At 39.7% G+C, this 12,110-nt stretch overlaps 1 protein-coding gene and 1 non-coding gene across 3 annotated transcripts in view; one reads left to right on the top strand and one right to left on the bottom strand.

Moving 5' to 3' along the window:
• Nucleotides 1-11,506, bottom strand: part of CYP2C41 (cytochrome P450 family 2 subfamily C member 41) — a 34,163-nt gene extending 22,657 nt beyond the window's left edge. Inside the window, exons 1-5 of one of the 2 annotated variants that reach the window (XM_019445142.2) lie at nucleotides 11,233-11,506; nucleotides 9,740-9,902; nucleotides 9,433-9,582; nucleotides 5,062-5,222; nucleotides 1,384-1,560 (exon numbers count right to left, since the gene is read on the bottom strand). In XM_019445142.2, the coding sequence (XP_019300687.1) occupies nucleotides 1,384-1,560; nucleotides 5,062-5,222; nucleotides 9,433-9,582; nucleotides 9,740-9,902; nucleotides 11,233-11,400 (819 nt within the window). In that variant the 5' untranslated portion in view covers nucleotides 11,401-11,506. Of the gene's footprint in view, nucleotides 1-1,383; nucleotides 1,561-5,061; nucleotides 5,223-9,432; nucleotides 9,583-9,739; nucleotides 9,903-10,812; nucleotides 10,832-11,232 lie in introns of those variants that run through there. The other variant, XM_053909748.1, reaches the window with a different exon arrangement.
• LOC128772549 (U6 spliceosomal RNA) lies at nucleotides 5,737-5,843 on the top strand. The gene has a single exon (XR_008416730.1). It is a non-coding gene; the product is annotated as a U6 spliceosomal RNA (small nuclear RNA).
• Nucleotides 11,507-12,110: the final 604 nt, after the last annotated feature.

Genomic DNA, 12,110 nt, shown 5'->3' with positions numbered 1-12,110 from the left:
CAGGGCTTGAAATCATGAGCCGTGATATCATGACCTGAGCTGAAGTCGGATGCTTAACCGACTGAGCCACCCAGGTACCCCAAATGTCCATACTTTTTAATCAGATTCTCAAATCAGATGATCACCAGAGAGATAAAAATAATTGCCCTATCAGTAGAGAAAGAAGAGGGTGGAAGTAATTTGCTTCGTCCCTCTTCCAGTTTCTTCAAACCATTCTGTCTTCTTCACTTCATTCCACCCAGAATACATGATTTGAGCAGTCCAATTGACATGCATGGACAATTCTTTGACAGTCACCCTCATGGGCACCTTTGACTCCTTGCCATTTTAGCTTACTAACTGGTTTCTCATTTCTGCCCAGAGTTACAAGGTGATTAGATAAAATAATGATGGCCTCAGATGAAGGAATTTCCTTCTCTAGAATTAGCTCCTTAGGATACATTCTGGATTTGGTCTCTCCCCAGTTCAAAGAGGACTTTGTACCTCCACAAGTGTCCTTATGTCATCTACATTACTGTTGTCACATGATTTCCAACTTGATCCTATCACTCATTCAGATTTATTATCTAAATCTTTCACTCCTTGGTTAAACTTCTCAAATGCTGTATCTGTTCTTATTACTAAAATTTCCCCTACAGTTCCTACTTATCCTCTCCTCCAACTAAAACCAGTCTCTATAGATCCCTGAGATGTGACAAGATGAACAATTTGATTTGATTTCAGGATCCTCTGTATTTCCATGGTCCAGACTCTTATCAAGCCAAAGTCCAAAGAAATGAAAAATCTCACAGTTGGTTCTGGAGTCTCATTCTTATCATACAGATCATTCTCCAGGGCTCCCAGGATAATTTCCCCCAATAATTACTTGCATTCCACTCTTGTGGCTCATACACCTACCTGATAAAATCAAAACTTGTCATGCCAACACTCAGGTTTACAGTTACTTGACAGACACCAATGTGCAACTCTGTATCTGTCCAAATTCATGTTTGGCTACACTCAGCAAAGACTTTTCTCTTCTATCCATCCAATCTCTTTGACAATACACACCCCTGAACCTCTCATCATACCACTCTACCAATCTGAAATTCCCTCCCCTATTCCTTATTGCAAATATTTGAGGATCTACATCAACCCTCAAAACAAGTGTACATTCTCTTTCTTCTCAGGTAGAAACCTAACAAACAGTTTCCATGTATTCCAGGTATTTAGCAATTCAATCTTAGATCTTCTATGATGCTCAGTCCAGATCCATGCATACATAAGAACCTAAAGTGTTTGGCCAAGCATTTCTTGCCTATTGAAACATCCCCGATAAGTACAGAACTAATCAGTGAACCCCAAAAATGCAGGCAAATAAATGATCTGTCATCAACATTTTACCTGTTTCATTTTGATCAAGAAGTAATCAATGAAATCCCGAGGATTGTTAATGTCCAAGGATTCTTGGTGTTCTTTGATTTTCTCTAAAATATAATTGTATGTATAAGTAAAATTTTTAAATATTTTGCGATGACTTCCTGGGAGGTAATCAATGAGAGCAGGGAAACTATTGTAGATCTTAAGGATAAAAAAAAAAAAAAAATTAATTATTAAATTAAAAACATTAAAGAAATGAGATGAAGAAAAAAATGGGTCTCTATCTTCTGGGGAAGCATTTAATGTGCATATAAAAGTAACTGTCTAATGCTCATAGGGATACTTACGGGAACAAACTCTGACCAGATGATGGAAGATAATAATAATTTCCTATACACATACATCAACCTCATAGTATTAAGGCATCTTTATGTCAATTCTCTCTTTTTTTTAACTTAAATTTTTTTAATTTTTTAAATTGTCGTAGACTCTGGGTCTAGTGTTCTTTCTTGCTAGATAAGTGGTGCCTCACGTCTGCTGTAAACAACCTTCCGCCTGCTGTAAAAAACCTTTGTTTTGTATTGACCCAAACCCCTAACTCCACATATCTTCAAACCCCTCTTTCGCTCATGTCCATGAGTTAATGTTCACAGTTTCATTGTCCCTTTGTTCATGTCCATTACCATGTTTGTAAGCCTTCTGATCCTAATAAAATGGAGCAAGGACCCTTAATCGGGGCTCTTGTCTTCTCCAGGACATTAGTCATCTCTCGCATTTTAATCCTGTGTCCTGCTTTCTTGCTGGGCAAGAAAGAACTCTAGACCCAGAGTCTACGACATTAAATGAGTTTATTTTTTCAAGTTTATTTATTTATTTTGGGAGAGTGAAAGTGTGGGGAGGGGCAGAGAGAGGGAGAGAGAGAACACCAAGGAGGCTCTGTGCCATCAGCACAGAGCCCGATGTGGGGCTCAATCTACCATGAGATCACATCTGCACTGAAATTAAGAGTTTGGATGCTCCACCGACTGAGCCACCCAGGCATGCCTATTTTTTAATTTTTAGAAAGAATGAGAGAGAATACAAGCAGGGCAGAGGGGCAAAGGGAGAGAGAGAGAGAGAAACTTTTTTTTTAAGTTTATTTATTTTGAGAGAAGGTGCAGGTGCAAGTGGGGGGAGGGGCAGAGACAGAGAGAGAGGAGGGAGAGAAGTCCAAGCAGGCCCTGTGTGCTGTCAGCACAGAGCCCAATGTGGGGCTCAATCCCATGTCCCTGGGATCATGACCTGAGCCAAAATCAAGAGTTGGATGCTCAACTGACTGAAGTGACAGAGCCACCCAGGTGCCCCAATTCTCTCATTTTTTAAATATTAATTCCTCCCTACAACCTTGAAATATAGAATGACACGAATTACTATGATTCACATTTTATAGATGAAGACCAAAGTTAAGGGAGTTTGGGCAACTTGATATATAGCACAAAGCTACTCCCTAGTCAGTGTTCCCTGGTAGCATCTGTGGTCCCAAACGTTTTCTCTTCTTAAAGGAGATATTCTCTTCCTTCCTAAATTAGCATACTTCTGTTAAGTAATGTGATGAAGAGGTCACTAAGTGAGTGGAGGACAAACCTTGTGGGCAATGGGAACCTTCCAGCAGGGGCCTGCATGCCCATGGAGTGATGTGGTCATGTTTCCAGGCAGTCACCAAGTAGCTTATGGAAACTGAGGTTTGAGGTTTAGTGGAAAAATCACAGACCAGGGAACAAATGGGCTTGAATTGCACCAGCTCCATATTTGGACATTTGTCTTCTTGTCTGTGAAATAAAGGCTTCAACTATCTTTCTCAGATGCACACTCCAGGACGCTTGCCCTGGGCAGGAGTTCGGTATTCAAAAATTCACTTCACTGAGTATAACTGGTGAAAATGTCACAGTAGACAGCTCCAAAGGTAGGTCCCTCTCAAAAAAAGGCTGAAAATTTTAGCAAAAACCATGAGAATCAACTTGTCTGAACTCTAGAAAACAAAGCAATCAAGTGAATGCTGAATTAAGAAAAAGGTAACTTGAAAATGGCGGGAAAGCTTTGTGAAGTTTTTAATTTGTCCTTGTCCCACCTCTTTCCTCAGTTTGGCAGGGGTCTTAACAAGAGCAGCTTCTTGCATGGGTCTCTGGTTTCTAGTTCAAGAAAGAGTAGAGCTGACCATCCTCACAAAAAAATGTTTTCTCTGTTGCCACTTCTCTGGGGCAATCTGAAGGGCTCTGGTCTTTGTCTCATCTAACTTAGAACTCAGGGTGGAAAAGCAGTAGGTATGTCTCCAAAACTCTGTAAGGCAAATGAATAACCCATAGCCTCCTCGGGCAAAGATTAGTTAAGGCATAGGATACAACATCAAAATCCTAGGAAGAAAAGCTGAGGAGAGAGTAACTTCTGGAAATTAGGGCATTCAAAAGCACCCATGTATACTGAGGAAGTTAGGAATTTAAAGTTTAGGGGGCGCCTGGGTGGCTCAGTCGGTTAAGCATCCGACTTTGGCTCAGGTCGTGATCTCACGGTTCGTGGGTTCGAGCCCCGCGTTGGGCTCTGTGCTGACAGCTCAGAGCCTGGAGCCTGCTTCGGATTCTGTGTCTCCCTCTCCCTCTGCTCCCCCCCCCCCCCCCCCACTCACACTCTGTCTCTCTCTCTCAAAAATAAATAAACATTAAACAAAAATTAAAAAAAAAAAGTTTAGAAAGCAGGACATAGGCTAAGAAAAGACCTCAGAAGACCCTAAGCTTTCACCTCTGGATGATCTTGGCTCAGCACAAGCTGAGAAAGAATTGAAAACAGTCTGATGAAAGCATTGAAGGAGTGTCCCAGCACAGAGCCAATCTGGAAAAATTCATTAGTTCCTTCCTCCCTCCCTCCCTCTCCCTCCCTCCCTTCCTTCCTGCCTTCCCCCTCCCTCCCTCCCTCTCTTTCCCTCCCTTCCTCTGTCCCTCCCTTCTTCCCTCCAGTTCTCTCTCTTTCTCCCCCTTCTCCCCCTCCCTTTCTCTCCCCACCCCCTCTTTCTCCCTTCATTTCAGCTCCTCACATTCAAGGAAACTTCCATCAAAACATTAGCTTAATACAAGCTAAAGGAACAGAGATTTCAGAGACCGCACATGACAAGAGACTTAGCAAAAACAGTTCAGAAAAGTCACTAAATAAACATCTACAGCCTATAGAAAGCAAAAAACCCAGCACACATGGGGGTGCCTGGGTGGCTCAGTCCGTTAAGCGTCTGACTTTGGTTCAGGTCATGATTTCATGGTTCATGAGTTCGAGCCTCATGATCTCATGGTTCATGAGTTCAAGCCCCACATCGGCTCAGTGCTAACAGCTTGGAGTCTGGAGCCTGCTTTGGCTTCTGTGTCTCCCTCTCTCTCTGCCCCTCCCCCATTTGTACTCTGTCTCTCTCTCTCTCTCTCTCTCTCTCTCTCTCAAAAATAAAATAAAACATTAAAAAAAGTAAAAAAAAAAACACAAAAAAAACAATAGCACAAACCTATAGCAAGCAAAACAAACAAAACAAATCTCAAGAAGGGAGAAGAATCTGATTTCCACAGTTACCACATTATAACATCCAAAATGTCTAGTTTTCATTCACTTCACAGCATGGTTCATACAGAATTTTGGACTTGGACAAAACAGTATAAGTAGCTTCTCAGGAAGAGAGGATCTTGACCTCACCTGGACCCATGAGGAGCTAAAAATCTTGCTGTTTTCATGAAATCTTTCCAGGAAGCCAAGTAAAGTCTGATCTGTATAATCAAAACGATTTTGGAAAATAATGGAGCAGACCATATTACAGGTAGCACAGCCCAGGACGAAAGTGGGGTCACAGGGTAAGGCTAAAGAATAGGAGAGATTTAAAAAAAAAAGAATAGGAAAGATTTATTAAATAGCATTAAAATATACATATAAAAGTCTTTGTTGTTGATAACAGATAAAGGTAATTTTAGAACCTCTAAAGCAATATCTACCTAGCAATCCCTTTATCGGTGAAAATTTTAGTACGCTTAAAATCAACTTGTCACTTTTCCCTTAAAAGTGAAGTCCATTCCTGCCTGGGTGGCTCAGTCAGTTGAGCATCGGACTTCAGCTCAGGTCATGATCGATCTCACAGTTTGGTTCGTGGGTTCACGCCCCGAGTCTGGCTCTGTGCTGACAGCTTGCTCGGAGCCTGGAGCCTGCTTCAGATTCTGTGTCTCCTTCTCTCTCTGCCCCTCCCCTGCTTGCACTCTGTCTGTGTCTCTCAAAAATAAATACATGTAAAAAAAAAATTTTTTTTTAATGTGAAGCCCATTCCATCCTCGTTTGTTTAATAGTAGTTTTCCAAATACTCCATTTATATCACTACATTTGGTGCTCGCTTCAGTAGCACATATACTAAAATTGGAACGATACAGAGAAGATTAGCATGGCACCTGCACAAGGATGACACGCAAATTCGTATATCACTACATTTGTTTACCTGATTTTTACCCAAGGGGACTATTACTTTGAAGAACAAAAGAAACAAATTTGAAGAAGTCCCTTCCTTCCTTCTCCTTCCTTCCTTCCTTCCTTCCTTCCTTCCTTCCTTCCTTCCTTCCTTCCTCCCTCCCTCCCTCCCTCCCTCTTTTCCTGTCACCCTCTCTCTCTCTTCCCTTCTTTTACTTTTTAGCCAACGCAGGGCTTAAACTCATGACCCTGAGATCAAGACCGACTTTACTGACTGAGCCCACCAGATGCCCCAAGAAGCGACTTTTAAAAACACCTAAGAGGGGTGCGTGGCAGTACATGGAGCATGCAACTGTTGGTCTTGGAGTCGTGTGTTCAAGCTCCACATTGGGTGTGGAGATTACTTAAAAATAATAATAATAAAAATAAATTTTTAAAAACTACGTAATGATTCAGGTTATGAATGAAGAATCACACCTGTTTGGTAAGCTTGCAATTAGCACTCATATAAGGAAGAGAAAAAATGACTAAGGACCTGGAAACCTTTTATGTACAATGAATAGTTGAAGTGACCCATGTGTAAAATCAGCAGAGGAAAAGATTAGAGAAAGGAAGATTATGGAAAAATGCAGATACTGGATGGAATGAATGTAAAAAAGCAAAAGCTATTCATATTATATGAGAAGAAAACTAACACAAATGAATACAAATTACAATACAATTTGCTTAAAATAAAAGTAAAATAAGAAATCTTTATTTCAAACTTAAGTCACAGATAAGCAGACAAAAAAGATGAACTTGATAAAGAGTTGGGACGCCTGGCTGGCTCATGAGATCAAGCCCCACGTTCAGCATGGAACCTACTTAAAAATTTTTTTTAAAAACAGAAAAGGCAATAAATAGAGTCCTTTTATTTCTTTATTGCAATATGGAAAAAAATAATTTTCTTCTCTAGGAAATAGTGTCCATCAGGCCCCACATTTATTTGGACAGCCTGCCCTCTTGTGGAATTCTGGAATATTACTATATATAGCCATTAGCAGAAGCCCGTATAGTTGCTATAAATTTTTTACTTGGACTATCATTTAAGTCAATTCTGTCATTTTACAGATAAATGAAAGCAGAGGAAAAGTTTTATATTTTTAGTGGGAAATATTTAAATGAAATTGCTATAATCAAATGATCAATAAACTTTATATGCAAAAGGCCCCAAATTCACATCATCAATGTAATTAAGGTGACCAGAATCAAAAACGAGGAAGAAATGAGACAGAATTAAAAAATAGGAAACATGTTTAGTTAACTGCTCCTATTCCAGACTCCTTTTCAGTTGAAACACTCAAGGACAGTAAGCTTTTGGAAAAACTTATTCTAGAAGGTAGGGGATAAATTTAAGAAGGCCTTGAGATTTCTGTGTGTGTGTGTGTGTGTGTGTATGTGTGTGTGTGTGTGTGAGAGAGAGAGAGAGAGAGAGAGAGAGAGAGAGAGAGAGAGATTGATTCACAGCTAAAATTTGGTTTTTAATCTTTCGCTTCATTTTAGAGAGAGAATTAAAAAGCAGGGTAATTTGAAATCCACAGTGAAAATCAGATTCATTGTGACAAGCACTTCATAAGTCACTGGAGCTGACAGAGGGGGGTAAAATAATTACCATATAAGTTCTAACCCAAATCCAATGATTTTAAAATGCACCTGGAATTTTTATTTAGATCGTGAGGCCAGTAGATCAGGAGAAGATAGCAATTGAAAAGATAGTTTGTTACTCAGAGTTCCCAAGAGGGAAGCACCAAGGTAGATGAGGAGGCAGAAGGAACAGAGGGAAAGCATGGGCCAGAGCCTTCATTGGGGCTTTCATGGGAAGGAGTGAGCAAGGCAGGGTAGGTATGCTGAGTACATTTAGGATCAGATAGTTTGAACAGTTGCAGAGGGCTCTGGGTTACAGGGGTGTTCCCCAGCTCTTCAGTAATTGGCCCTGCGTTGATTTAGAGCAGGGAGAGTATTGGCTTGGTGTGTGAGAACTTGGTAAAGGAGGCAGCTGGGGGTATGGGCTGTGGATAGGCTGATTTACAAATCAAAGACATGCTCTAAGACAAGATGTTTGCTATATCTAGTAACTCATTACCCCTGGGAGGGGAGGTTGTTCCCTGGTTCTGCAAGGCCTCTAAGATGTCAAAACATTACAAAATAGAGAAAATTAGAAACATGATTAATAGACTATAAAGGAGAGTAATATAAGGAAAGTCAACTAATAAGGGGGGCAGAGTAAAGAGTTATTAATAGCTGAAACTTAAATAAATCATTTTATAACTTGGTATTTGTGTAATTTTCAGGATTATGCTATAGCATATATTTCTTAACATATATTAAATAATACTACAGATTAGCGAGCAACATTAAATAACTCAAACTGGTAATTTAAAAATAATTGTTTACAGTCACCCTGGAAAACAGTATGGAGGTTCCTCAAAAAATAGAACTACTCTATGATCCAGCAATTGCACTATTAGATATTTACCCAAAGGATACAAAACTACTAATTCAAAGGGATACATGTACCCCGATGTTTATAGCAGCATTATGTGCAATAGCCAAATTATGGAAATAGCTTAAGTGCTCACGACTGATGAATGGATAAAGAAGTGGTATATATATAACCAATGGAATATTACTTAGCCATCAAAAAGAATGACATCTTGCCGTTTGCAATGACATGGATAGAGCTGGAGTGTATTATGCTAAGCGAAATAAGTCAGAGAAAGACAAATACCATATCATTTCACTCATATGTGGAACTTCAGAAACAAATGAGCAAGAGGGAAAAAAAAGAAAGAGAAAGGCAAACCAAGAAACAGACTCTTAACTATACAGAACAAACTGATGGTTACCAGCATGGAGGTGGGGGGGGATGGGTTAAACAGATGATGGGGATTAAGGAGGGCATTTGTGATGAGCATTGGGTAATGAATGTGTTCAATCACTAACTTGTACATTTGAAACTAATTTAAATTTTAAATTAAAAAAAATTTTAAATAGCTGTTTATAGGGAAATCACAACTGATAAGGGCTGCACTAAAGATGCCTGGGGAATTACAACCATAAAAAAAGTATCATTACTGCCAGAAACGTAGACATGGGCCTGGGAAGAAACCTTCGGACAGATCAATGAAGCTGACCAAACACATATAGACCAATGAAGTAAAAGCACATGTCACTTGTTACATGTGCTCCATCAGGGGGTGATGAGGTCACTTCCACTGTGTCCACCTGACAAGTATTCCCTGGTGACATGTTCTGAAACAGGTAATGCACATATACATTATGAGAAAAACATTGTTCTCTAACTCTTTGAAAAAATGACTCCCCAAACGTTCTACCTTCATGACATAACGATTTGGAAATTAACAAATTTGGGACAGAATAGGATTAAATGACCTTTTGTATACACAGCCTATGCACGGTCATGGAAGGACATACATAACAAGCATAGATACACAAAACGTCCCTTGGTTCTCTGCTGCACACCCTTTCTCCTCCACAAAAGGGCTGAAATGTTTCCAAGGATATCAGTAGACAAGAGAACAAACAGCCTGCCAAGGTCAGAGTTATAGAATAACCCACCATTGGTTTTTCTCAACTCTTCCATGAGGTAGTAGGCTTCCTCTTGAACTCGGCTCTCAAGGTCACTCTTCCCCATCCCCAAATTCCGCAGGGTCATGAGGCAGAAACGCCGCATCTCCTTCCATCTCTTTCCATTGGCGAAAAGGATTCCTACCAGAGGGAAGACAGAAACTGGGACAGAGGTCCTAGGCAAGGAGGAGGAAGCCTTGTAGATGGGCCAAGTTCTGCTGAGTTACCCTTCAAATTCCTGTTTTCCATCCTTCCTACTCCCATAACCAGTGCTGAACCTGCATACCAGCACACCTACCATGTCCTTTATTAATTCTTTCAGCTAATGGGAAACTTCCTCTTGCAGAAAACTCTTCTCCTAGATCAATCAGGGCTTCCTTCACTGCCTTATATCCATGCAGCACAACAGCAGGCTTCATGCCAAAATACAGAGTGAAAACCGGGCCATAGGTTTTTGAGAGCTGAGAAACACAAAGAAAATGTATATATTATTACCCAAAGAAGTCACAGTTTGGCTATATTTTGTGCATTTGTGTGTGTGTGCATGATTAAACCTGATATCATCATCATATTGTTGATGTTTTTATTCTGCCAAACGTAGCTTCACCTATTTCTGGATGTTATGTATAAATAAGATTGTTACAGCTGACACATAGAGAGGGCCACTGATGTGACAGGCAATGGCCCAGACTATTATTACTCAGATTATTACAACTAACCATCACATCAACACCTTGAGCGAGGTTTATTTACCCTGTTGTATAGAGAGACTGAAGTTCAAAGAATTTCCTATATATTTCCAGTGTCTAATAACAGAACACCCCAGTTTCAACCCTGCTTGGCAGACCTCTGATGCCTGAGCAATTTACCAGTCCCCAGTGCCTACCTGGGGACCAATACCCAGCTGATGGTTTCAGGATCATCTGTAAAGCTCATCCCCTGGAGATTCTATCTCTGTAGCCTTACGATGGACATTAGAATTCTGTATTTTTTTTTAAAAATCACCACAGATGATGCTAAGGCCCACTCCACTTTGAGATCTGCTGGTATTACTAACATAAAAAGAGAGCAAGCATCACAGAGGCCAGCATCTCATAGAAGGAGAATTGCTTCTTTCTTGCAGCATTCTTGGGGTACAGACAGCAGTTCTGTACAGAATCCAAAGGGATTCTGTTACCATCCAGCTGGCCCCAAGGATTTTTTTCTTTCATTCACTCATGCAAATGAACTACTATTCAAAACTACTTCCTTGACATCAGGCACAATTTGCTTCTTCAGAGTTCAATTTTCATGACTATTCTGAATAAAACACAGTTTATGTAGTAGATGACTTCTCGAATGAAATCTCCAATCACAAACTACCTCCCTTACCGTTTACCTCCAGCCAGAAGTCATACCAAATGTCTCTGAAACAAAGAAGGGCAGCAACATTCCTCGCTTTTGCCATTTGATTATTTTGATGATACCAAAGAACGACCTAAATATTTCTCTATTCATAGAAAACATTATTACACTATTTTTTAAAAGTGATCTCTACACCCATTGTGGGGCTCAAACTCATGACCCTGAGATCAAGAGTCGCACGCTCTACTGACTGACCCAGCCAGGCACCCCTTATTCCACTATTCTTGACAATACTCCGCAAGGAGTATTTGCTTTATAGATATATCTTGATGTTTTTATTTTAATATACTATAATTTAATATATTTTCGTAAAGATATTTTATTTAAAAGCAGAGGTTAATGTACATACCCTTTGCAAACTGCTGGAGGAGCATAAAGCATACTTACATTGCATAAGGATTTGCCGATGTTCTTCACATCTACCTGTAGGATATTTCCAATAAAAGGGAGAGGATGAGGGCCAGACGGGAGCTTCCCCTTCCCAATGTTCTGTTTCCAGAGAGAAAGGAGAAGCCAACAGGAGAGACAGAGCACCAGAATCACAAGTGGATCCATGGAAGTGTTCTCTTCTTAGACAACTGTGAGCTTGAAGTCTAAAGCTTCTGTACACTCACTGCTAATTCCACCTGTGGTATTTATAAGGTAACCAATCAGCTAGATTTACTTTCATCTAAAGGGACTTTGGCCCACTGATAAAGATAAAAGTATGGGGTACTTTACTCTTCTTTTGCTTCTAATGCCATGCCCTGGAGATTCTGTTCTAAAACGTCTGGGTTGGAGCCCAGGGAATGTTTTTCTTTTTCTTTTTCTTTTTTTTTTAAACACTCTAGATGGTTCTGATTGAGAGCCAGTGAAGTAAATTATTTAATCACAAAAACTGAAAAATATTCTGGATTTTGAGTAATGACCAGTTGGTGAATTTATGATTTGGGGGGGAAATCCTTGCATATAAAAAAGTTTATCCTTTAATACTTTATCAAACACTATAGTATATTTTGTCCTAGAAAATGAAAGCCTTTTGAAATATTTTAGTGTACTGTACTAACATTACAAGTATTTAAACATAAACTAGGTAATGTAACTCTTAAATGTCCAAACATGTAACAAGTAAGTTTATACAGTAAAACCTTGGTTTGGGAGCATTATTCGTTCTGGAAGTAATCCAAAGCTCTTGTATATCAAACTAAATTTCCCCATAAGAAATAATGGAAACTCAGATAATTTGTTCCACAATCCAAAAATATTCACACAAAAATGATTACAGT

The sequence above is a fragment of the Panthera pardus genome, unplaced genomic scaffold (assembly GCF_024362965.1).
Source record: "Panthera pardus isolate Hobbes unplaced genomic scaffold, ASM2436296v1 HiC_scaffold_22, whole genome shotgun sequence".
NCBI lineage: Eukaryota > Metazoa > Chordata > Mammalia > Carnivora > Felidae > Panthera > Panthera pardus.
The sequence above is the reverse complement of the archived record's forward strand: the minus strand, read 5'-3'. Positions and strand labels throughout refer to the sequence as shown.